We start from the raw sequence: 25702 nt of genomic DNA, 5'->3' as shown, positions 1-25702 counted from the left end.
CAGATTTTTCTTTCATGTGTCATCTCAAAGACACATGCACTTTATAAACATTTAGTGCTCACAGCAAAAGCAAGTCTTTTTGGTTTCTGAATTATCCCCATTTTACAGGTAAGTAAACCAGGGCACGGAGTCATGTGTTTAGGACACAGCTGGGATTCTAACCAGTCATGTCTGATTCCACAGCCCAGGACTTCAACTACCACTGATACCATGTCTTTAAAAAGTTCCACTTTCAAGGGCCTCCCTGGTGGCGCAAGTGGTTGAGAGTCCGCCTGCCGATGCAGGGGATACGGGTTCGTGCCCCGGTCTGGGAGGATCCCATATGCCGCGGAGCAGCTGGGCCCGTGAGCCATGGCCGCTGAGCCTGCGCGTCCGGAGCCTGTGCTCCGCAACGGGGGAGGCCACAACAGTGAGAGGCCCGCATACCGCAAAAAAAAAAAAAAAAAAAAAAAAAGTTCCACTTTCAAAGCAAGAGAAATTGAGGGGTGATGAAGAGACAGACAGAAGCATCCAGGCGATAAGGACCCTCCACCCCACTTCCAGCCCTTCCACCCTCCTCTTCCAATCACAATATTGGACAACTGATGTTCATCACAAAAAAATCAGTGTGAGAACAACACATGTTCCTTTGCTGTCAGGCTGGGCTCCCTTAGGCTCTTGTATTTGGTTTATTTATAATCTGATTTGGAAGCAAAAAGGCAAAGCTGTCGTTGGGGACCATGCGGCCCACATGCTCCAAGTTCTAACATCGCCTCAGCTTGCAGCTCTGAGTCTGGGCATAGACGCCAGCTGAGACGCCAGCCAGCATCTGCTTGATTCTCTCTGGTCTCTTAAAAGCAAAGCCTGGTTTCAGTGTCGGCTTCCCTGTGCTCCCCTTTCACACAGATGCCACAAAGCATCGTGCTCTTATCCGGCTAAGCAGTTAGGCCGAAGAAAGGGCACGTTTCTGCAGTGCTGCTGTGCCAGCAGCCATGCCCAGCCCTGATATGTCCTCCCAGCTTCCTCATTACTTGCGTACGTGTGAGCGCATGGACTGTTATCTATCAAACTCAGTCTAGAACACTGTCATGCATGTGGACTCGCATGGATGAGTGGGTTTCTAAGGCAATGACTGGCTTAGGGAGTGCTTTCCTAACACGCTTGCCCACTTCTCTCTTTGTTCTTATGTGTGACATGAGGGCCAACTTGGAACCAAAAATATGCTCAAACAAGAGAGATGCTTTGAATGTCTGAGTCAGAATTCCCTACAAAATCACACACACACACACACACTCATTCCCAAATGCACAGACATGCATGTACACATGCATGTGTACACACATGCTCCCACATGTGCGCGCACACACACACGTGTGATGTATACGTGTTGTGACAGGCAGGAATGTTGAGAGTCTAGGCCTCCTCATATCCTGCCTAATAAAAGAAGAAGAAAACTTCTTTTATGCTTTTGTTTCTTTTACTAGTTAGAAGAATTCTAAGGCTTAGAAGAATTCTGATTGGAAAAGAAAGGTTCGTGTTGGTATATCTAATAAAAGTGACCTTTAGCCAATGAGTGGTTCATGTTTTTCTGACAGGCTGCACAGACAGAGCCTGTCTAGACAGCAAGTGGCATTGTTTTTTCTCTTCAAGGTGATATTTATGCCTTGAACCTTTCCATTTGGCAGGTGCCAGGAAGCCAACAGAAAAGAATGTTAAACCAGTTATGAAATGACTCTCCTCTCACTACAAACACCAGGGGCAGGGAGAGCAGTTGATTAACTAGAAAATACCTTTTGAGGACTGTGCTATGGACTGTGCTGGGCTCTGGGATCCAGAGGCAACAGAACAGATGTGCTCCCTAGTCTCATGGGGATTAAGCGCCAGCTAGGAAGTTGACCATTAGCCATAGTTGCAAATGTGATGAGTCACCAAGGAGATAGGCTACTGGTGCCTGTCACAGGGGACCTTGGGTAGGGCAGGGTCTCGGAGAAGGCTTCCTGGGGAAGGAGGTTTACGCTGAAGACTTAGTGAAGCAGCAAGGCTAACCAGGTGAGGAGAGGGGAGAGCGCCCAGCAGAGGGCGGGCAGTGAGACAGCAAACCACCACTGGGCAGGAGAGAGGCCGGCATGGTGGGCAAATGGAAAGAAGGCAGTGTGGTAAGGGGAGAGCAAAGTGAGGAGAAGCTGGAGAGGAATTCCGGGGCAGCACAGGGGCAGCTGAGCCGTGAAGAACACAGTGAGTCTTTTGTACTTTATCCCAAGAAGCATGGGTGTCCTTCGATGCTGAAAACCAGGGCAGTGACATGCTCATCGCTTGTGTGCTGAGGGGGTGATGGACTGTGGCACAGGAGTGGAGGCAGAGAGCCCAGTCAGGGGCTGTCACAACGGTCCAGGCAGGAGCAATCGGGGTTTCAACTAGAGTAACAACCGTGGAGATGGGAATGAGAGGTTTCTAGAAGATGGAATAGGTAGAACTTGGTGATGGATTTGACGCGTGGGGTAAGGGAGAGGAGGGAATCTGGATGCCTCTCAGGACAGTGATGTCATTTACTGGGACAAGGGCCCTGTAGGAGAGGCAGGGAGGGGGCAGGGGAGAGCCTGAGACTGGAGTGGGGTACGCTGGACACAAGTCACCTGCGAGACATCCAGGAGGAGACATCAAGAAGGTGATGGACTTGGAACTCCGAGGGGTCTTGGTGGAGATACGCATTCAGAAGCCTCTGCAACCGGGGCTAAGTGAAGCTGTCGGTGAACGCAACTCCAGGAAGAGCAGACGGCCTAGGAGGGAGCCCTGCATCCTACAACTCCAGCAGAGCTGCTGCTGGCCGAGAGAGCTGAGAAGTAGTCAGTCGAGGGGACAAGAGGAAAAGCAGGAGAGTATGGTGCTACTCAAGCCATGAAAGGAATGTGTTTCAGGAAGCAGGGGCTGGACAACTGTGCTGAATGCTGCTAAGGGTTATCTTTCTGAAAAAACCCGACTCTGTCACTCTCCTGATTACAAATCCCACCACTGCCTCCAAGAAAGAGTCTAAGTGCCTTATCATGGAATACCAGGCCTCTCACACACTGCTGCCAACCTACCTGCACAGACTCGCCTCCCCGGACTGCCCCTCATTGATGAAGTCTGCACTGTGGCTGCACTGACGGGTCCCCTGTGGACACTGACAGGGGCGTGCCACCTGCCTCTCCCGCATTCCTTCTCCTATATTGCAGTGTTTTGCCTGGAGATCTGCCTCACTCCCACCCCTTCAGTCCATGTGGTTCTGAGGTCATCACTGCAGCGTTTGGTGTGGGGCACACGGCCAGGCCAATGCTAATCAAGAGCTTCGTCCTCCCCTGATGGTGACTGGTGAGGGGAGGGGACAGGAAAGGTGATTAAGATGGTCCCATCAGAGTGCATCTTCTGGAAGTTCTGGGACCAAGGCTCATGTTCCTTTCCAGTGGCTCAGAATCTGCACAGACATGGCCCCAGGAGTGCTGGTAGCACTTGGTGACCACGGGAGAAAAGGTGATCCGAGAACGCGGCTAACTCATGACAGAGAGCAGAGCTGAGACAGGGACCCTGGCTCCAGTAACATCATTTGAGTCCTTGCTTTAAGCCAGGCCAGAAGCCAGAATGAACTTGGACTTTTGAGTTGTGGGAACCAGTGAATGAACTTTGCTTTTCATTTTTTTTTTTTTTTAGAAAAAAATTAAAAAAATTTTTTTTTGTTTTTTGGCTGCGTTGGGTTGTCATTGCTGTGTGCAGGCTTTCTCTAGTTGTGGTGAGCGGGGGCTACTCTTCGTTGCGGTGTGTGGCCTTCTCATTGCGGTGGCTTCTCTTGTTGTGGAGCACAGGCTCTAGGCGCGTGGGCTCAGTAGTTGTGGCTCGCGGGCCCTAGAGCGCAGGCTCAGTAGTTGTGGCTCACGGGCTTAGTTGCTCTGCAGCATGTGGGATCTTCCCAGACCAGGGCTCAAACGCGTGTCCCCTGCATTGGCAGGCAGATTCTTAACCACTGCATCACCAGGGAAGTCCCTGCTTTTCATTTTTACTTAGGGCCAGGTTTCTTGTCACTTGCAACAGAATCCATGAATCTGAACTTATATACATGCTATTCCTGTTACTGAGAGTGTTTCCCTGCTTCTCCATCTGGAGCATTTAACTGTGCCTCTCAGTGCAGCCTTCTCTGACTCCTGTGAGCATTCATTCCCCCGGCATCCCTCAGAGGCTGGCACTATCATGTGTCATGGCTTACACATTTGTTTCCCCAACAGCCTCAGTCCAGCTATCATGTCTTACTCATTTTTGTATCCCTGATACCTCACCCATTATCTGGTGCATAAGAGCCACTTATCAAATGGTTTCTGAGTGACTCTCTGAATGAATGAATGAATGAATGAATGAATGAACAAATGAAATATAAGCAGAGGCTCAGTATCAAGATATTAGAAGATAAAGAAGAAAGGAAAAAAATGGTTAAATGAGTGCTTAAGCCAATGAAAATTAAGTGTATCATCTCCAGTACTGGCCAAGAACATTTTCAAAATGTCATCATTTTAATTATGGAAATGGCCTCTCGAAAATAAAAAGATAAATAAAGCATGTCCCTTGCTCCCAGATAGAAAAAACTCATTTAGCTGTGTTCCATCAGAATAACTTCACACAATCTGGTGTTCGAAACTCATTAAGTCAGGTTGGCTGATTTTTCCATAATTATTTTAAACGTTCACCATCTACAGAATTTCATCCCAAACCTGAACAGTCATTGGCACCTAACGAGCAGGCTCCATCACTCAGGCCCAGAACCGGCTTCGGTGCTACACTGGATCATCATCAGATGTTTATGGAAGACATCCAGAGCAAGCCATAGTTACCATGGAAACAGGCACAGGAAAGGAAAGGATGGCTATCATACACAAGATGAGGATTGTGTACAGGAAGCATCGACCAGCCAAGAAATAACATGAGACTTTCCCAGTTAAGAATGGCCATTCAAAATTCAGGTGTTGAAAACCAAGCTGTCCAAATATCCAATAAGGAAATATGCACAAGCCCATTCATCCTGGCCAACAACATGGCTTTTGACCCACATGAAACTGTTACTGAGGCTTGACTGAAATAGGCTGTTCCTAGTTCTTTAAGGGAGTGTTTTCCAAATTAAGTTGGCTTTAGCTTCTAACTTAACAGGAAAGACACTTCTAAACCCAAATATTGTAAAGACGGCTTTTCCCTTCCGGCACTCACCACCTCCCACTATTTTGTACATAAGTATATATCTATATACATATGTACATATATGGGCCATAATGGAACCCACTGAAATATGCAGAAGGTAGAGCTCAGGGCAGCACACATCTCATGTATCATCCTGCTCAATTCATGCTTTGGGTTTGAAATGCTTATTAAGGAAACTCTATGAAGACTATTTTTAGTGATAAATTTCTAATGATCCAACCACTAGATTCAAAATTAGAGCAGGCTTAGGGATATCACTTTGTTAATTTGATGGCAATTGGGGCTTTCAGAGATGTTTTATCTGCTTTTCCTGTTTGGAAACCTAGGATGGACCATGGCTCTTTGTTCCTTCTGTCAATGATTAGCTGTTGGAAGTGAAAGTATTCATGAAAGACCAGTACTCTGAATACAGGAAACCAAGTGCAAAGCCCGAAGGAGAAAAAAATGAAGAGCAGGGGAGAGCTCTGCAGGATTGCCACGCTAGTTGGTACCTTATCTGATTTTCCTCATCATCCACCAGGAAGAACCAGCGAAACTTCACTACCAGGGGGCTGCAGTTGGTGACTGTGATGTAGCGGATCACCTCAGTATCGTTCAGGATACAGCCAAAATCTAGCTCCATGGTCTCAAAGGTGAGGTTGGGGTAATTCACTTCTCCACGCAGGTGCAGGCTGTCCACTTGAGGGTGCTCCACATACTTGATTTCTAGAACTTCTTCTGCCACCCAGGTATTCAAATCGTTTTTATAGGAAGGGTTGAATTTGACCAGCAGGTGTTTTTCTTCACCCATCTCCAGTTTAATAGGCTACAAACAAGATAATGGGGAATTACCAACATCTATACTGTGCATTTCCAACCTGATACATGAAATAGGACAACCAAAGTTATATATATATATATATATATATATATATATATATATATATATATATATATACACACACACACACACACACACACACACACACACACATATACATACACACAGATTAGTAGGAAATACGTATATATACACTTTATCCATAACTATGTATCCACACTTTACATAGTTAAACAGCTAGTATATCGCTATCGATATCTATATCTACCCATATCTATCTATCTCTATGCACTTACACACATATATATTTTTTAATAGTTGAAAATGAAAGCAAGAAAAATTTGAAGAAAAATGATTAGAAAAAAGAGATGATAAGCATTGTGAGGTTGTAAGGATTGAGGAGTTGTAAAAGGAAAATCTGCAATGAATAACTATTACGAAATATTCTTAACTGAAAATAAATTAGATTGTAAAACACTCTTCCTAGATAAGTGGGAAAAGTTCTTTGCTTAAGAAAATTTTAAAAAGGCTTTCTAAAGGACCCCATGGTGGAGGGGCTCTGTAGAGGGTGACCCAGAAAGGGATGGATTAGGTAATTTAATTTCTTTTCTAACGTCTCCAATTCTAACTCTTCAGCATAGTGGTATCCACTTTCCGCTGTTTTCTATTCAACTTAAAATGACACTCCAGAGCCGTACAGAGTTTGTTCGGTAGATTGTGTTTGTTCTTTTCTCTCTTTGATTCAAATCCCCATGTGTTCCTTCATGCCAAGGCTACAGAAACACCTTCCCATAGAAAGCCTGGCTCTGAGTTGGCTTTTTTAGGAATCGCTTAATCCCCACATTTAATCGGCACGAAAGCCACCTCCTGGTTTTGCAGAAAGTGCCCTGAGGCAGCCAGGAAGAATGCCCACAGCAACAAATCTGTTTACGGAGCACTTTCCTCTTCACTGAGTTTGAAGGTTCAGGTATTTAACTGTGCACTTCAGTGACACGATCAGATGGTTTCAGTTGATAAAGCCAATCACCGGATTCAAGAGTCAGAGAGAGGGTAATGACTCCTCAGTTGGCTAATCCCCTCTGAAAGGCCCGCTGGCCACTTGGCCCAGGTGGCTTGCCACAATTTAGAAGTCATTCTTGTAGACCATGGTATCTGCAGCACTAGGCATTGCAATGCTTGGTGTTTAAATATCTTGGAGATTGACTTAAACACTTTTTCCCCCAGAGAAATGACTTTGCTGTTTTGTGGAAATGATACATATCCACAAAATTTTATATTATATACAAAAGCACAAAGAAGAAGTTAGAAATTCATTCAAAACTTCACAAGATATTATTTCTCAGAGTTCACATTTGGTAAAACATTAGTCCAAACATGACAGATAAATAAAATTTTACAAAAATGGAATTAGACTAATTTATTTTAAAAAATCATGTTTGAAATAAAAAAAACTGAAGAAAATTTCTTATACAAGAGATATTAATTGTAAGATCGTGGACTCTGAAGCCAGACTGCTTAGGTTCAAATCCTCGCTCTGCCAGATACTAGCTCTGTGAACTTGGGCAAACTTGCTTGGCCTTCCTAGCCCCCAGTTTCTCCATCTGTAAAACAGGGGCAATAATAGTACCTAGCTTTTTTTAAGAGGATGAAATGAGTTAATATATTTGTGATGCGTTCAGAGCAGTGCCTAGCACATAGTGTATGGTATATAAATGCCAATTACTACTACAATCCCTTTATGATCAAGAGAATTGATCAAAAACTGTGGAGAAGTCCAAGGTTAGTCTAAAATCCTCCCTTGGTGGGTCTCTTCTTTACTGCTTAGAAGCCATAGAATTCTTTGGACATCAATAAGACTGGTAACTTCACTAAAGTATGTCTCCCTGTTGAATATTCTATATCATTGTGTCCCAGGACAAGGTGTGGCCTTATTTTTTTTTAATATTTCATTTTTATTTTTGAATAGATAGGACAATGAAAAGCATGTTACCCTTGTGCCCATCTCCCCTCCCCTCAAGCCAACTGTTCCCCTCCCCTGAGGTAACCAAGGTTACAAAATTATCTTATCTGTCCTTGTATGAATATAAAGATAATGCATGAATATAAATCCACGTTCATATATGTGTTATTGTTTACACATAGGCACTCCTGTTCTGTACTTTCCTTTTTCCACTGGGGGATAATTAATCAGTGCATATGGAGTTGCCTCACTCTTTTTAACAACTGCATTTTACTCCATCATTGAATTCTGCCATCATTTATTTAACCAATCTCCTATTGATAGATATTAGCTCCCAGTCTTTTGTTCTTATAATCAATGTTGCAATGAATATCCTTGTATATTGTGTCTATGTCTATAGGATAAATTCATAGGAGTGGAATGACTAGGTCAAAGGGTAGGGGCATTTAAAATGTTGACGGCATCAGGAAACTTGCAAAAGCCTCTTAGATACCCTCATCCACCAGAGGGCAGACAGCAGAAGCAAGAAGAACTACAATCTTGCAGCCTGTGGAACAAAAACCACATTCACAAAAAGATAGACAAGATGAAAAGGCAGAGGGCTATGTACCAGATGAAGGAACAAGATAAAACCCCAGAAAAACAACTAAATGAAGTGGAGATAGGCAACCTCCCAGATAAAGAATTCAGAATAATGATAGTGAAGATGATCCAGGACCTCGGAAAAAGAATGGAGGCAAAGATCAAGAAGATGCAAGAAATGTTTAACAAAGACCTAGAAGAATTAAAGAACAAACAAAAAGAGATGAACAATACAATAACTGAAATGAAAAATAGACTAGAAGGAATCAATAGCAGAATAACTGAGGCAGAAGAATGGATAAGTGACCTGGAAGACAGAATGGTGGAATTCACTGCTGCAGAACAGAATAAAGAAAAAAGAACGAAAAGAAATGAAGACAGCCTAAGAGGCCTCTGGGACAACATTAAACGCAACAACATTCGCATTATAGGGGTCCCAGAAGGACAAGAGAGAGAGAAAGGGCCAGAGAAAATATGTGAAGAGAGATTATAGTCGAAAACTTCCCTAACATGGGAAAGGAAATAGCCACCTAAGTCCAGGAAGCAAAGAGAGTCCCATACAGGATAAACCCAAGGAGAAACATGCCAAGACACATAGTAATCAAACTGGCAAAAAGTAAAGACAAAGAAAAATTATTGAAAGCAGAAAGGGAAAAACGACAAATAACATACAAGGGAACTCTCGTAAGGTTAACAGCTGATTTCTCAGCAGAAACTCTACAAGCCCGAAGGGAGGGCATGATATACTTAAAGTGATGAAAGGGAAGAACCTACAACCAAGATTACTCTACCCGGCAAGGATCTCATTCAGATTCAATGCAGAAATCAAAAGCTTTACAGACAAGCAAAAATTAAGAGAATTCAGCACCACCAAACCAGCTCTACAACAAATGCTAAAGGAACTTCTCTCTAAGGGGGAAACACAAGAGAAGAAAAGGACCTACAAAAACAAACCCAAAACAATTAAGAAAATGGTCATAGGGACATAAATATCGATAATTACCTTAAACGTGAATGGATTAAATGCTCCAACCAAAAGACACAGGCTTGCTGAATGGATACAAAAACATGACCCATATATATGCTGTCTACAAGAGACCAACTTCAGACCTAGGGACACATACAGACTGAAAGTGAGGGGATGGAAAAAGATATTCCATGCAAATGGAAATCAAAAGAAAGCTGGAGTAGCAATACTCGTATCAGATAAAATAGACTTTAAAATAAAGAATATTACAAGAGACAAGGAAGGACACTACATAATGATCAAGGGATCAATCCAAGAAGAAGATATAACAATTATAAATATATATGCACCCAACACAGGAGCACATCAATACATAAGGCAACTGCTAACAGCTATAAAAGAGGAAATCGACGGTAACACAATAATAGTGGGGGACTTTAACACCTCACTTACACCAATGGACAGATCATCCAAAATGAAAATAAATAAGGAAACAGAGCTTTAAATGACACAATAGACCAGATAGATTTAATTGATATTTATAGGACATTCCATCCAAAAACAGCAGATTACACTTTCTTCTCATGTGTGCATGGAACATTCTCCAGGATAGATCACATCTTGGGTCACAAATCAAGCCTCAGTAAATTTAAGAAAACTGAAATCATATCAAGCATCTTTTCTGACCACAATGCTATGAGATTAGAAATCAATTACGGGGGAAAAAAACGTAAAAAACACAAACACATGGAGGCTAAACAATACGTTACTAAATAACCAAGAGATCACTGAAGAAATCAAAGAAGAAATTAAAAAATACCTAGAGACACATGACAATGAAAACATGATGATCCAAAACCTATGGGATGCAGCAAAAGCAGTTCTAAGAGGGAAGTTTATAGCTATACAAGCCTACCTCAAGAAACAAGAAAAATCTCAAATAAACAATCTAACCTTACACCTAAAGGAACTAGAGAAAGAAGAAACAAAACCCAAAGTTAGCAGAAGGACAGAAATCATAAAGATCAGAGTAGAAATAAATGAACTAGAAACAAAGAAAACAACAGCAAAGATCAATAAAACTAAAAGCTGGTTCTTTGAGAAGATAAACAAAATTGATAAAACATAAGCCACACTCATCAAGAAAAAGAGGGAGAGGACTCAAATCAACAAAATGAGAAATGAAAAAGGAGAAGTTACAACAGACACTGCAGAAATACAAAGCATCCTCGGAGACTACTACAAGGAACTCTATGCCAATAAAATGGACAACCTGGAAGAAATGGACAAATGCTTAGAAAGGTATAACCTTCCAAGACTGAACCAGGAAGAAATAGAAAATATGAACAGACCAATCACAAGTAATGAAATTGAAACTGTGGTTTAAAATCTTCCAACAAACCAAAGTCGAGGATCAGATGGCTTCACAGGTGAATTCTATCAAACATTTAGAGAAGAGGTAACACCCATCCTTCTCAAACTCTTCCAAAAATTTGCAGAGGAAGGAACACTCCCAAACTCATTCTATGAGGCCACCATCACTCTGATACTAAAACCACACAAAGATACTACAAAAAAAGAAAATAACAGACCAATATCACTTATGAATATAGACGCAAAAATCCTCAACAAAATACTAGCGAACAGAATCCAACAACACATTAAAAGGATCATACACCATGATCAAGTGGGATTTATCCCAGGGATGCAAGGATTCTTCAATATACACAAATCAATCAACGTGATACATCATATTAACAAATTGAAGAATAAAAACCATATGATCATCCCAATAGATGCAGAAAAAGCTTTTGACAAAATTCAACACCCATTTATGATAAAAACTCTCCAGAAAGTGGGCATAGAGGGAACCTACCTCAACATAATAAAGGCCATATCCAAAAAACCCACAGCAAACATCATTCTCAAACGTGAAAAACTGAAAGCATTTCCTCTAAGATCAGGAACAAGACAAGGTTGTCCACTCTCGCCAGTATTATTCAACATAGTTTTGGAAGTCCTAGCCATGGCAATCAGAGGAGAAAAAGAAATAAAAGGAATACAAATTGGAAAAGAAGAAGTAAAACTGTCACTGTCTGCAGATGACATGATACTATACATAGAGAATCCTAACGATGTCACCAGAAAACCACCAGAGCTAATCAATGAATTTTGTAAAGTTGCAGGATACAAAATGAATGCACAGAAATCTCTTGCATTCCTATACACTAATGATGAAAAATCTGAAAGACAAATTAAGGAAACACTCCCATTTACCACTGCAACAAAAAGAATAAAATACCTAGGAATAAATCTACCTAGGGAGACAAAAGACCTGTATGCAGAAAACTATAAGACACTGATGCAAGAAATTAAAGATGATACCAACAGATGGAGAGATATACCATGTTCTTGGATTGGAAGAATCAATATTGTGAAAATGACTATATTACCCAAAGCAATATACAGATTCAATGCAATCCCTATCAAATTAAAAATGGCATTTTTTTACAGAACTAGAACAGAAAATCTTAAAATTTGTATGGACACACAAAAGACCCCGAATAGCTAAAGCAGTCTTGAGGGATAAAAACGGAGCTGGAGGAATCAGACTCCCTGACTTCAGACTATACTACAAAGCTACAGTAATCAAGACAATATGGTATGGGCACAAAAACAGGAATACAGATCAATAGAACAGGATAGAAAGCTCAGAGATAAACCCATGCACCTATGGTCAACTAATCTATGACAAAGGAGCCAAGGGCATACAATGAAGAAAAGACAGTCTCTTCAATAATTGATGTTGGGAAAACTGGACAGCTACGTGTAAAAGAATGAAATTAGAACACTCCTTAACACCATACACAAAAATAAACTCAAAATGGGTTAGAGCCCTAAATGTAAGACCGAACACTATAAAACTCTTAGAGGAAAACACAGGAAGAACACTCTTTGACATAAATCACAGCCAGATCTTTTTTGATCCACCTCCTAGAGCAATGGAAATAAAAACAAAAATAAACACATGGGACCTAATGAAACTTAAATGCTTTTGCACAGCAAAGGAAACCATAAACAAGATGAAAAGACAACCCTCAGGATGGGAGAAAATATTTAGAAATGAATCAACGGACAATGGATTAATCTCCAAAATATATAAACAGCTTATGCAGCTCACTATTAAAAAAACAAACAACCCAATTCAAAAATGGGCAGAAGACCTAAAGAGACATTTCTCCAAAGAAGACATACAGATGGCCAAGAGGCACATGAAAAGCTGCTCAACATCACTAATTATTAGAGAAATGCAAATCAAAACTACAATGAGGTGTCACCTCACACCAGTTAGAATGGGCATCATCAGAAAATCTATAAACAACAAAGGCTGGAGAGGGTGTGGAGAAAAGGGAACCCTCCTGCACTGTTGGTGGGAATGTAAATTGATACAGCCACTATGGAGAACAGTATGGAGGTTCCTTAAAAAACTAAAAATAGAATTACCACATGATCCAGCAATCCCACTACTGGGCACATACCCAGAGAAAACCATAATTCAAAAAGACACATGCACCCCATTGTTCATTGCAGCACTATTTACAATAGCCAGGTCATGGAAGCAACCTAAATGCCCATCGACAGATGAATGGATAAAGAAGATGTAGTACATATATACAATGGAATATTTACTCAGCCATAAAAAGGAACGAAATTGGGTCATTTGTTGAGACGTGGATGGATGTAGAGACTGTCATACAGAGTGAAGTAAGTCAGAAAGAGAAGAACAAATATCGTATATTAACGCATACGTGGAACCTAGAAAAATGGTACAGATGATCCAGTTTGCAGGGCAGAAGTTGAGACACAGATGTAGAGAACAAACGTATAGACACCAAGGGGGGAAAGCTGTGGGGGGCTGGGGGTGGTGGCTTGATGAATTGGGCGATTGGGATTGACGTGTATACACTGATGTGTATAAAACTGATGACTAAAAAAAAAAAAATGTTGACAGCTACTGCCATACTATCTTCCAATGTACACTTCCCCAATACCTTAGGGGATGCCTGTTTCCACATGCCCTCCCTAACAGAGAGCATTATCCAATTTTTGCTCTTTGCCAATCTTATAGGAAAAAAATGTGTTTCATAGTAATTTTAATTTGCATTTCTTCCAACATGAGTCAAGTTGGGCATATTCTCATATATTTAAAAGCTATTTTCTTTTTCTTTTTGTGAACTCTCTGCTCATTTCCTTTGCCTATTTTTCTATTTGGTTGTTGGTATTTTTCCTGTTGATTTGTAGAAGTTCTTTATTTTTAAAATTATCTGTATGCTTTTTATTAAAGTTATATGTGCAAGTAATATAAAAGGTCAAAATGTACTACAAGATTTATTACAAGAAACAGTAGTTCCTGATCCACCCTGGCATCCCAACAATCCTGAGGCCACAACTTCTCAATTCTTGTAGCACAGCAGGTCTATGGAACAGTTTTTTTGGGCAGAGAGGGGACGACCAGGCGATGCACACAACTCAGACACCAGGGATTATTCTGGGGTATCGACACTGACACAAGAAACATTAAGTTTCCCCGAACGTTTTGATGAGTTGCTCTGGGGAAGAGCATTTATCTTTATGTCTTGGGATAACAGCCAGCTGCCCAAGTCTTTTGAGTGGGGTCAGCGGGGACAGCTGTCTGGTGCACACAGAATCCCTCTGTTTTCAGTCCCCTGCTCCACTCGTTGCCTCTAAGCCCAGGCTACTTGGGCTGAATGACTCCCACTTCTTTGCAGCCTCACTGGTGAATTTTCTACGCTTCAGGTCTTTGTGCCTTTTTGTCTCCCCACTCCCTTCCTCATTCTACTAGAAGTTGTTTAAATCTCTCATTATTTGGTTATACGCTCCTCTTCCCCTTTTATTTTATTGCTCTGGGTGTCTTTCCTGTTGAACATTTCTACTTTTATTAAGATTTCAGGAGGGACAAGAGTGGGTCTAACCTCCCACCCAGACAGAGAAAGCTGCTCCTACCTGAATTTTCATTTTCTCATCCATTTGTTTTCCCCTGCTCTTGAGTTCACTCTTCATCTCCTCTTTGAACACTTGTATCTTGTCCTTGAGCTCTTGTTAAAGACAGGTCCTATCACCTGTCATATTTCTTTGAGACTGTAGAGAACTCCCTGTTTGTACTGTGGGTTTTCTTCCTTGCACAGGTTCCCTTGCAGGAGGTTTTCATCTGCCTCTTGCTTATGATCATCTCCTCCTTTTATTTCTCTGTTCAAAGATCTGAGCTATTTTTTCCCCCCAAATCATGTCTGAATGAGACCCACTAAAGAATCAGTGAGGAAGGAGGGGCAGGGGAGGGGGGTGGTGCAGTACCGTCTGCAACACGCTCTCACCCAGTGGCTCTGTCCCCCATCTTCCACAAAGATCTGTCTCCCTGACTGTGGCTCATGGCAGATGTCCTTAAGTGCCAGGCTCCCTCTTCTGAGATCCTGCGATTGCTGCCTGCCCTCACTTCCTCCTCTATGTCACTTCTCCATTAGCTATCTCCCTGGACTGGGAGGTCGAACACCATGGGGTGTGGGGCTGGTCTCTCCTTCAATCCTCCTTCCCTACGGCTCTGCAGTGCCACCTGCCCCAGGGCCCAGCCATTCCCACTGGTGTCCTCATGCTCGGCCAAGGATCACGGGGATGATCTTGTGGGAATGTTCAGAGAACACTGCATCCTGCCCCAGACTGGTGGCCAGGGGAGCTCACAGCCTCCTGCTTCAGCCTGGTTCACATTTCTCACTATCTGGAGATGGGCTGGCTGGTTTAGGGTTGGCGCTTTGAGTTTTGGTCAAATTTGAGTTTTAGTCAGACTTGAGGGGGATTAAAAGATCTTTCCTCTCATTAGTGGGAAGTCACTGTTTTCTAAAGTTGAGCTTTGTTATAATGGGCAGGAAGAAAAGGGTCGTAATAATGAGCAAGAAGCTCTCACATTGTTAATAATGGTTTTCCTACCAGTTGATATCAGAATTTATTGATATTATGACTCATTTTAGATTTTTCCTCTCTGTTTCCTGGATTCTTTATATTTTTCTCGACTGAAATTAGGCAGCGTACCAATACTATTCTTTTCTTTTATCACACGCACAGCACCCCCTAGGAGTTAGGACACCCTCTGTCCAGTTACCTCAGGAATTGAGGGCAGTGGGGATTTATCAGCCTTGCAGATAAAGAAGGGTCCACTTGTTGAGAGCAACACGTTCACAGGTAGGGTGGAAATGTTCTTCATGACCAAGGACTGGTAATCAGGTTCCAGGATAGTGTTAGGTTTCTGCAAAAAAGAGAAAAGAGGAAACAAACCAACTTATGGTAAACACAGTAAGCCTTTAGCAACAAATGTCTGATATTCATTGTTAACAGCAGAATTAGCCTTTTCTCTATTTATATCTATAGATGTATGGATTTATATTATATCTATCTGTCATCTATCTATCAAGATATAGATAATATATATCTATATATTACATAGGTTCACTTCTCATTAGTCCACCATACATTCCAAATGATTTATCTAAATCTCTACAAGGGATTAATATAGATGTAGATATAGGTATAGATATTTTCTATGTATCTATGTATCTATGTATCTATTTCACTAGAAGAGATCCTACTTAAGCCAGAAAACAGATTAGATTTTCTTACTTTCTTGTTGCCTGGTTTAAAAAACCTTACATAAACCATGCCTCTGGGTAGAACTGTTGCTACAGAAGTTTCCACAGCATCATAAAACAAAGTTTAATAAATTAGTGATATCTTATGGAAGAACCTATGTATCATTACAATGAATAAAACATTTTTTCCTTACACAATATTCTTTTCATGCTTAAAATACCCAATTTGCAAATATACTTATCTTGCTATATTGACAAACGCTCATAACTATTTCCTGTAAATTTTCCTAATAACACTGGGAGAGTTGATTTAGAAGCATCGTTCACTCTGTTAGATCAAATTTCATTTTTCAGCTGGAGAAAGCATCATAAATGGATCTTAAGCTGGAAGTTTCCGGTCAGACTGGATTTTTCTCACTCTGACATTGGGATCCACATTGTTCATTGTGTGCCTTGGAAAGGGGGTCCTTTAATATCCATAGGAAGTGGCTGGAAACCTCAGTCTCTGGCCTCCAAACAGAATCTCCCTCCCATCCCCTGGCTCTTCCAACACCTCTAGCCTGTTTTTTCCGGGCCTCTTTGTTTTGATTTGCTTTTCTCCCTGCTCCAATTTCAGTTAAGTCCTCCTGATTCCATGTTTTGCGCTGCCTCTGCCTCTGCCTCTGCTTCTTTGTCCAGCATCGTCTTTCTTCCACTGTGGTTCCTGGAGCCACTGGCTCTGAGCGAGCTTGGGTGACCAGTGTCCATGGTGTCTTAGTCAGTTCAAATATCACAGACTGACTGAGTGGTTTAAACAACAGCCATTGATGTCTCATAGTTCTGGAGGCTGGGAAGTCCAAGATCAAGGTGCCAGCACATCCAGTGTCTGGTGAGAGCCCACTTCTTGGTTTGTAGATAGCTGTCTTCTCACTGTGTCCTCACATGCCTGAGAGAAAGATCACCTCTCTTGTCTCTTCTTATAAGGGCTCTAATCCCATTCATGAGGGCTCCACCTCCACGACCTTATCCCTTCCCAAAGCCCCCACTTACAACATGATCATATAAGGAATTAGGGCTTTGGTGTATGAATTTTGGGGGGACACAAACATTCAGTCCATAAAGTTGGCTTGAGCTGCCTGCCTCGGTTGTACCTCATTAGCCCCTTGTGCACTCCCAAAGTTCTTTTGGAGGTTCGGTCTGGCACTTACCACGAGAAGCTGCCACTGTTCCCCTCCCTCCAACATGGTAATATAGGTACTGGGTTCACCTTGCACTTGCAGATTTCATACTACAGTTTGGGGAGGGATGAAGCAGCACTTTCGACCTTCCCCCCAGGCTGCTGTGTCACTGCAGGTAGCTTTGAAGTGAAGAAGCCACACTCGGTTGGTTTTGGCAAGAGGCCATTTAGAGGTTAGTGATGAGAAAGAGTCGATAGACAGAGAACCCGTTCTATTTTAAAATGACCCTTTCTCTCTGGCTTGTCTCACCAAATATCATGAGACAGGATTTGCTTCTGGACTTCATGAAGCAAACTGACTGCTAGTTTCAATTGACCTTTTCAATTCCACAGAGATGTGGTTTCATCTCTGTGGCTTATGAATGGTACAATAGTTATACAGCAGATCAAATCTGAGGAAATGGTTATAGAAAAATTCTTCCCATAGGCAGGCTTGGTATCGTTAAAGTCTCAGGTACTAATCAGATACACTGCCCTGAGCCAAAAACAAGGAGACAGAATGGATAATTGGGTGTACCAAGACAGGTCTCCTGCACACCCTGGGTAATGAAGTCGCATTTCTTCATTGTCCCTGATATGGAGTAAAATGTGAGCAGGAAATGAACAATGAAAAATGCAGTAGTAGGACAGATTTCAAACTTGTGATATTTGGGAGGAAGGAGAGAAGGGCAAAAACAAATAGGGCGTAATGACTCAATTCATTTTTTAAATTCAACAAGTCACCGTCATATTAAAAATATTTGCTATTTTATTCTAGTGATAAATTCAAACAGTAGACATTTAAACAAGAATATGCTTTTAAAAAAAAAAACAAACCAAGGCTAAAGGATATAAACAGAGGAACACTACCCACATATTTTTATGAATGTTTATGTACTTTGGAAAAAAAATCTAATAGGAAACTAAGCTGCACATTTATCATATACTGTAATGTCTTACACAGAATAGCTATTCAATAAATCTTCACTGAATGTTCTCTGAATGGCTACATTTAGAGAGAATATGATGCAACCAAATTTGGCACAGCTGTTGCCAGTAAATATCTTTCCTGATTACTTGAAAAAGGAAGAATTTAAAACAGCAATGAAAGCTTAATAACTGTAGAAGGAATTCTGGTAGTATTTTCTTTTTCTATGTCTCATGGAGATTGTCACAGTTAGTTTAGCATCCTGTAACTGAAACCTTTATCCTACTTCAGTGTCTACATTCCCCACCAGTTTGTTAGGTTAGGGTTTTTGCTGTGTCTTTACTGCCTAATACACTGCAGGTGCTCAAAAATTATTTGTTGATTTGAATTGAGCTTGTACATCTCACCTCCCGTACTAGCCTATAAGTTCCCTTATTCATCTCCTGGCAGACCACCTTATCCATGGTGGGTGTTCAACAGATATTCATTTAATATGAACAATATATATAGAATGCACCAGAACAAATGGTCTTGAACATTCTCTTGCTAGCCTCCGTTAACAGAAGGAACCCTGGTTTGTTCCCCCATGACCGGTTAGGCACTGCCACACCCAGTCCTTTCATGTGACAGCATAGATCACACCATGGGATCTTCCTTAACGCTTGGTCTTCCCAGTTGGTTGTGAAGTTCATCAGGGAGCGACTATTCTCACTGTTGTATCTCTATGACGCGACAGTGCCTGGCACATGGTAGGTGTCGATAAATACTCCACTCCGCAGCCAGCGTGACTGTTTCAGTGAATACATCTGACCATGTCACTCCCTTCCCTGAAGCCCTCCAATGGTCACCCAAAACAAAACCCGAAATTCACAACATGTGTCCCAGTCACGCCACACACACCTGGCCCCTGCCCACTTCTCTAGATAGACTTCATTGTCATTCTTGGCATTCTTGGCATAGTCTCTGTCTGAGGTGGCCCTTCAGGTTTTATGCTGACCAAACTCTTTCGTGACTCAGGCGCTTTGCATGTGTTGTTCCCTACTTCTCTCTCCCCCCCCTTGTCACCAGACCGACTTCTATTTTTGTCCTTCCAGTCCCAACTTGAGGCATTTGCTCGAGGAAGCCATCTATGACCTCACGTACAAATAAGGTCATGTCTCCTGATACATACTCTCACTGCAAGTTATACCTCTTCTTCATAGCGCTGTTTAGAATTATAATTTAAACAATTAAATTTTAATAGTTTGTTGACAGTTTGTAACCTCAACCAGTCTCTTAGCTGTGACTATGTCAGATTTTTAGCACCCACACAGTCCTTGACCCAGAGGAAATGTTCCACACATACCTGTCCTGAACAGTAAATAATTCTCTGCTGGAAACCTGCCTAGGACTAGGTCAAGTCCTGCTGTGATATCTCCCCTCCTCTTCACCACCCAGCCCACCGCCCTGAGCAGCAGTCATCCCCATCTCTCCCCTGTTCTGGGCCTCCCCCACTTACCATTCACATTTAACGGCACATAAAGTTATAGACAGTTATGGGCATATACATCAAAGAATGTGAATCAAATAGTTTAAGCTGATTATTCCCAAGCAGTGTTAGGTGATCTACAAAATAGCTTAACTTGTGTTTCAGTTTCCTCCTGTGTAACATGGGAAAGAGAAGCTCCTGCACAGACTGCTGTGAGGGACAAATGGGAAAATGTATGTAATGAACACGGCTCAATGCCCAGAACGTACCAATCAATAGTGGTAGCTATTCTTACTGGTTAATGTAATTATCAATAATTATTCTCCAACCATTTCTATACTGTGATGTTTATTTTACCTAGATAGAGTAAAATGATGGACTGAAATGCATTTTCAGTGCACTGGAATACCCCTTCACTTTGGTCTTATACATCGGGAATGATCAAAGTAGAATTTCTATGGCAATTCACTTTTCAAAAGAATGTAGGTTTAGATTCAGAATTTTTAGTTGAATGTGTATTGGCCTCTGAAGCTTAAAAAACATTGGCTGGGTGTGGGTGTAACAGGATTCCCATTAATTTAGCTTCCGAAATGAAAGCGTGAACATGCGCACCCCTAGCTGGAGCGCCCCGCCCTCCCCAACACAGGCCCACTGACCTTCTCCAGTCGGTATATGAGCTGCTTGGTGGAGAGCTGGATGAACGGTGCCACGAACTCACAGATGATGCTCACCGTCATCACCAGGCTCTTCCCCTTTTGTGTCCCGATGATGGCGTGGCACACCAGCTTTTCTTTGACCATCTGCAGACAAGATATACCAGCGTTTGTGGAACCTCTATAGCTTGAAAGACCTAATTCTCAACAATCAGCAAAATGATTCTCAACTACCTGCCTGGAGACACCAGGGAGGAGCACATTTTTCTGAGCAGTGCGTGTCAGGGATGGGTCTCTGTCACACAAAGTCTGATTGGTTAGATGTGTCCAGGATGGGTCCTGTGTCTACTGCTGACTGTCCCTGAGGACACAATCAATTTACATTCAGCTCATCCAGTATACATATGGAAGATTTATCAGGGCTGTTAGGGACTGGATACACAAAACAGTGATGGAAGATGCAGATAAAAATCCTTCATGGGCTATCACTGTACTGTACACCTGAAACTAACACGACATTGTAAATCAACTACAGTTGAAAAATAATTATTCATAGGCTTAGAATTCAATGGTAGTTACACACAATTTCTTATCAAGGTAGTTGGAAGCTGGCTGGAAAAATTTTGCCTTTCACATTTGAATATTTAAAAATCGTGTACGGTAATTAACACTTCTTTGGACCCAAGAGCCTTAGATTTTTATAGAGTAGAAAGGACCCAAAGTGAATTTATAACATGAATAGCCTTTATTGAAGACTGCTCAGGTGTCAGATGTTCATGATTCAAGTCTCTTCTCAATTATGTAGCAGAACTTGGGATACAGGGGAGCTTTTAGTAAAGCTACAACTGAATTTAGAACCCCAGACGCTCAGATTTAATGCCTTTAAAATACAGTCAACTCTTGAGAACAACACTGTAGACATGCCTGCAACAGACCGTCAGTGTCTTGAGATGAGGGCCTGCGTTCTATTCCTCTTTGCACCCTTGCTGCCCCGCACGGTGTGTGTCATGTGGTACATACTCAGTGAAAGTTGGCTGAACCCCTCAGTAACAGAGAGAAAGAACATGTTATACACTCCATAATGGGAAATAACCTTCTTTTTAAAACTGAGGATGAGTTTTTCCTGAAAATGTTCTGTGAAGAAACAATGTAAGTGAAGCAAAGTGCCATCCGTGACCCTCGTGGAGCTAAGCAGGGAACCAGCTTTCCCGCCTCGTCTGCTGGGAGGCAATTTCTTACTGTCTCCTGTTTTCATGAGGAGAAAGTTCAGCATCACATCCTAATTTAGTGACACCAGCAGGAGCTCAGGTAACCATCATTTCTCATTCACAAAGTCTGCCTTTGTGAAGAGGCTTGTAAGTGATTTCAGAAGTCTTTCTTTTAGGTTTTTAATGGTTTCCAGCCTCCATGAGGGAATAGGAATAAACAGACACATGGTTGGATCTGCCTAAATGTCTTAAGCAGAATGGTGATAACGTGAATAAGAGCAGAACATCTGAGTTGCTGAAGATAAATGCAGCTCTTTCATTGATACATAAAAAGATGATGATTATAAATGTGATGCTGTTGAGTCAAGCTGAGAGGGAAGGAACTAAGGATATCCCAATACCTGGACAGGAGAGGCAGCCGAGAGTGTCTATAAAAACATTTTCTTAAAAATAAATATTAAGTGAATACTGCTAAGTATTAATCAGAGGCTTAGCTTTGGCTGAACAGTGGATGTCCCTCTACCAGAGACTTGCTGGCTCTGTTGACTGTGGGGATGAGAACCTGCTTTAAACAGTATTTTAAGATTGGGTTCATGGTAGCTGTAGAAACAAACAGAAAACTCAGCAGAGCTGAACCCTGAATGCAATGGGTGCTTCCATGGTAACTCAGTGCTGTATGCAATCCTTGAGAAACCACAGCCTTTCTTCAGATAAATGTCAAGGAACTCTCCTAAGAAATAGAGCAAAGATTTATTTAGGAGAATAATAGCTTCTAAATGTGTGTCCTCTTACCCTGGGAGTGGCAGAATAGCCTTCAAGTCTCACGTCAATCGTCTGGCCTGGGTGCAGCTCCATCCTGATGGGGTGGAGTTGAAACACGGGGCTTTGAGGATCTATGGGTGCCTGGGGGCACTGGGATTGGCACTGGCTCTTAGCACGCCCTTTCTTAGCCAGTCTCTTCTTACCCAGCTTTTCTTGGGGACAAAAATCTTCATTCATCCAGAACAACTTTTGGACCCGACGTCCCTTGTTGGTCAACTTGAAGTGGTAATAACAGGTGTCCAGGCTGGAAAAGAGGAGGCAAGGATTGAGAGGATTCAACTTTGGGTTGTTCCGTTCAGCTCTACAGCCTTGGGATTTACTCTTCCAGAAGTGTTTAAAAAGTGAGCAACAAAATAGACATTATTATTATTTTTTTAATGTAGGAAGGCTAAATGGTGATACTGCTAGGAACTACTAGGACAAGGTAACATCTACTCGTTGGGTCATTAGACTTGAGTCAGTGACTTGAGTCTGGTCCCTGAGTTGCCATCACCAGGAAAGGGGCCGTGGGGAAGTGGCCCTACCCATCCCCAGTCTTTCTCAGCAGGTTAAGCTGCCACGTAACACACAGATACAGTTCATGTGAAAATCACTTCAATTTACAAGAAATGGTACTGAGAAGTGAAAGCAAAATAGCTACTGAAGGAGAAGTATATTTCAAATTGTGTTGAGTAAATTTCTAGTAACTAGTTAAATGTCATGATGGACTCAATTTGAAGGGAACTTTAAAGAGGAACAACACATATCCTCTAAACCTTACCAAAGGTCAAGTGGACTATAATGCATCAGAACACCACCTGGATCGGTCATTTATCTCAGACTAATGTGCTTTAAAGATGCTACTACTCATGCACGCATGCATGCATTCATTCATCTATTCCGCAAATACTTACTAACGACCTCTTTATTGTCTGTCTCTTTGCTAGACACGGAAATTTCTAAGATCTTGGAGGTGGTTCAAATCTGTTTTTGTTTGAGTTTTTTTTTATTATTGATTTATAAGCTTACTTTAAAATATTCTTTTCAGGGAAAAAACTCATCTCAGGACTTTTAAAATTTATTTTTTATTTTTTGGGGCTTTGAGTTTTCATCCCATCTGTCCCTCCTTCGGAAAGACACCATGTCTAATAAGCAAGTTGAAGCTTGATAAATAATAAGGAGTGTTTGCCAGTTGTCAGGTATAACCATTATTAGCTAAATATATGTTCAATGGGGCATGCTCATTGGAGTCTTCACTTTGTAGTTTGACTTCAGGGCTAAATGTAGGTTTGGGGGAAAATAATAAATAACATATACTATTTTATAAACTAGGCAGGGTCTCTGTCACTTATTCACAGTGTATCTTTCAGTCATCATAGCACCCTAGTAATAATAAGCATATTGATTAATTTTATTGATGAAGAAACAGAAGCTCTGAAAATTTAAAGGAGTTGTCCAAAAATATGCCATCAGAAGAGGTGGCATACGGGTATTTCTTTAGATCCCTGTGCCCAAAAATTTGGCAAACTTTTCCTGTAAAGGACTGAATAATAAATATTTTAGACCTTTTGGGACACGTGGTCCATCACAACTACTCAACTCTCCACTGTAGTGTGAAAGAAGCTGTAGACAATATATGTACATGAATGGGCGTGGCTGTCTTCCAATAACACTTTGTTTATAGAAACAGGCAATGGGCTGCGGTTTTCCCACCCCTGCTTTTGATGATTCTTCTGGAGACTGCCGGCATCAAGATTTTATGTCAAAAAGAACAATAGGGTTTAGGCAGAGCAGAAATTGGCAGCTAAAAGATACAGGTTGCTTCTATATTCGTTGAAAACTATCAGCTATCCCTCCAATTCTAGGCAAGTGTCAGAATATCCTTTGGGGCCATTTGACACTATTTGTAGATTAAGGAGAACACGTAATTAAGTCTGGTTTGCAGTATATTGTTTTCTGTAATTATATTTGAATGCACTTAACAAATAAATTTGGAAACAGGAATGGTATGCAATGACAAAATGCCCTACCATACGGTCAATGGATAGGAGAGGAGCACTTTTTGTATCTAGTTGACACAAAAACTGTAACTGGATGCCTCTCTGAAAACATATGCAATTAACTCACTTGCCTATTACTTAATTCCTACTGGTTTATGGTATTTTCAATTAAGTGCCATATTTTGTAGATGGAGCAGAGGAAAGGAGGTATGGATGGGTTTGTGGGGAGGGTTCCTAACAGTATTTTGTCAGGTACATCTCTAAACACAGTGTGTCCATCTTGGTTTCAGGGCCTTAGGCCAGAAGGCAGGAGCATCTCCTTGAGATCTGTTCACAGCACTGAAACAAACAGGCACCAATTCAGCTGGCTCCTGAGTGTCAACTAGTGACAATGCATGACTCTTCTGAGGAACCAAAAACAAACCATCACACATGTCTTACATGGTTAGTATTCAAACCCCATACATTTTTAGAGTCACATTTAGATCGTTCTGCTCAGAGATGTCTATACCGTACCACCTTTTATTTAAATATTTAGACTCTCTAACTTTTCCTGAGTGATCAGGTGGAGCCAACTACAACCACCTCAGTTGTTGGTGCTACGGTGGGGAGGCAAGCAGAGAACATATACAAAAAAAAAAATTACTGGCTTTGCAATACCTGGTAAGATACATTTGCTATATATATATATATATATATATATATATATATATATATAAAATTTTAAAATATTTATTTATTTATTTGGCTGCGCCAGGTCTTTAGTTGCAGCACGTGGGATCTTCATTGCCACATACGGGATCTTTAGTTGTGGCACATGGGCTCTTAGTTGCGGCATGCATGCAGGATCTAGTTTCCCGACCAGGGATCGAACTGGGGCCTCCTGCATTGGGAGCGTGGAGTCTTAACCGCTGAACCAGCAGGGAAGTCCCTGCAATATATTTTTACCTTCCTAGTTATACTCTACTTAGGTTATCACTAAGATCCATTTGTATTTTCTACATTCATGGAGAGGAATTAACAATATATTGGAATCAAAGAAGAGAAATCATGTTCAAGATTCTGAATTTGTCACAGAGAAGCCACTGTAAGTTTTAGAGATGAATATACCTCCTGTGAACCATCTCTTCTCTAGTGTAGAGGGACACAGCTTGGAGAATGTAACCGAATTATGACTAGGAAATGTCTTCTTGTGGCTGATGAACCCATCTGGAGGGGGAAAAGTGAAGATAGGGAAGGGAGGGGGCTGACGAGGCTAGTTCTGTTTACTT

The 25702-nt window shown here is 41.5% G+C and overlaps 1 protein-coding gene across 1 annotated transcript in view; it reads right to left on the bottom strand.

Moving 5' to 3' along the window:
- The window catches only part of HYDIN (HYDIN axonemal central pair apparatus protein), a 445256-nt gene that overhangs the window by 169257 nt on the left and 250297 nt on the right, over positions 1 to 25702 (bottom strand). Inside the window, exons 21-24 of the mRNA XM_060083501.1 lie at positions 22423 to 22696; positions 20426 to 20569; positions 15695 to 15838; positions 5685 to 5998 (exon numbers count right to left, since the gene is read on the bottom strand). Of these exons, the coding sequence (XP_059939484.1) occupies positions 5685 to 5998; positions 15695 to 15838; positions 20426 to 20569; positions 22423 to 22696 (876 nt within the window). The remainder of the gene's footprint in view (positions 1 to 5684; positions 5999 to 15694; positions 15839 to 20425; positions 20570 to 22422; positions 22697 to 25702) is intronic.

This window comes from Mesoplodon densirostris, chromosome 19, assembly GCF_025265405.1.
Source record: "Mesoplodon densirostris isolate mMesDen1 chromosome 19, mMesDen1 primary haplotype, whole genome shotgun sequence".
Taxonomy (NCBI): domain Eukaryota; kingdom Metazoa; phylum Chordata; class Mammalia; order Artiodactyla; family Ziphiidae; genus Mesoplodon; species Mesoplodon densirostris.
This window is presented reverse-complemented; position numbering and strand designations above follow the sequence as displayed.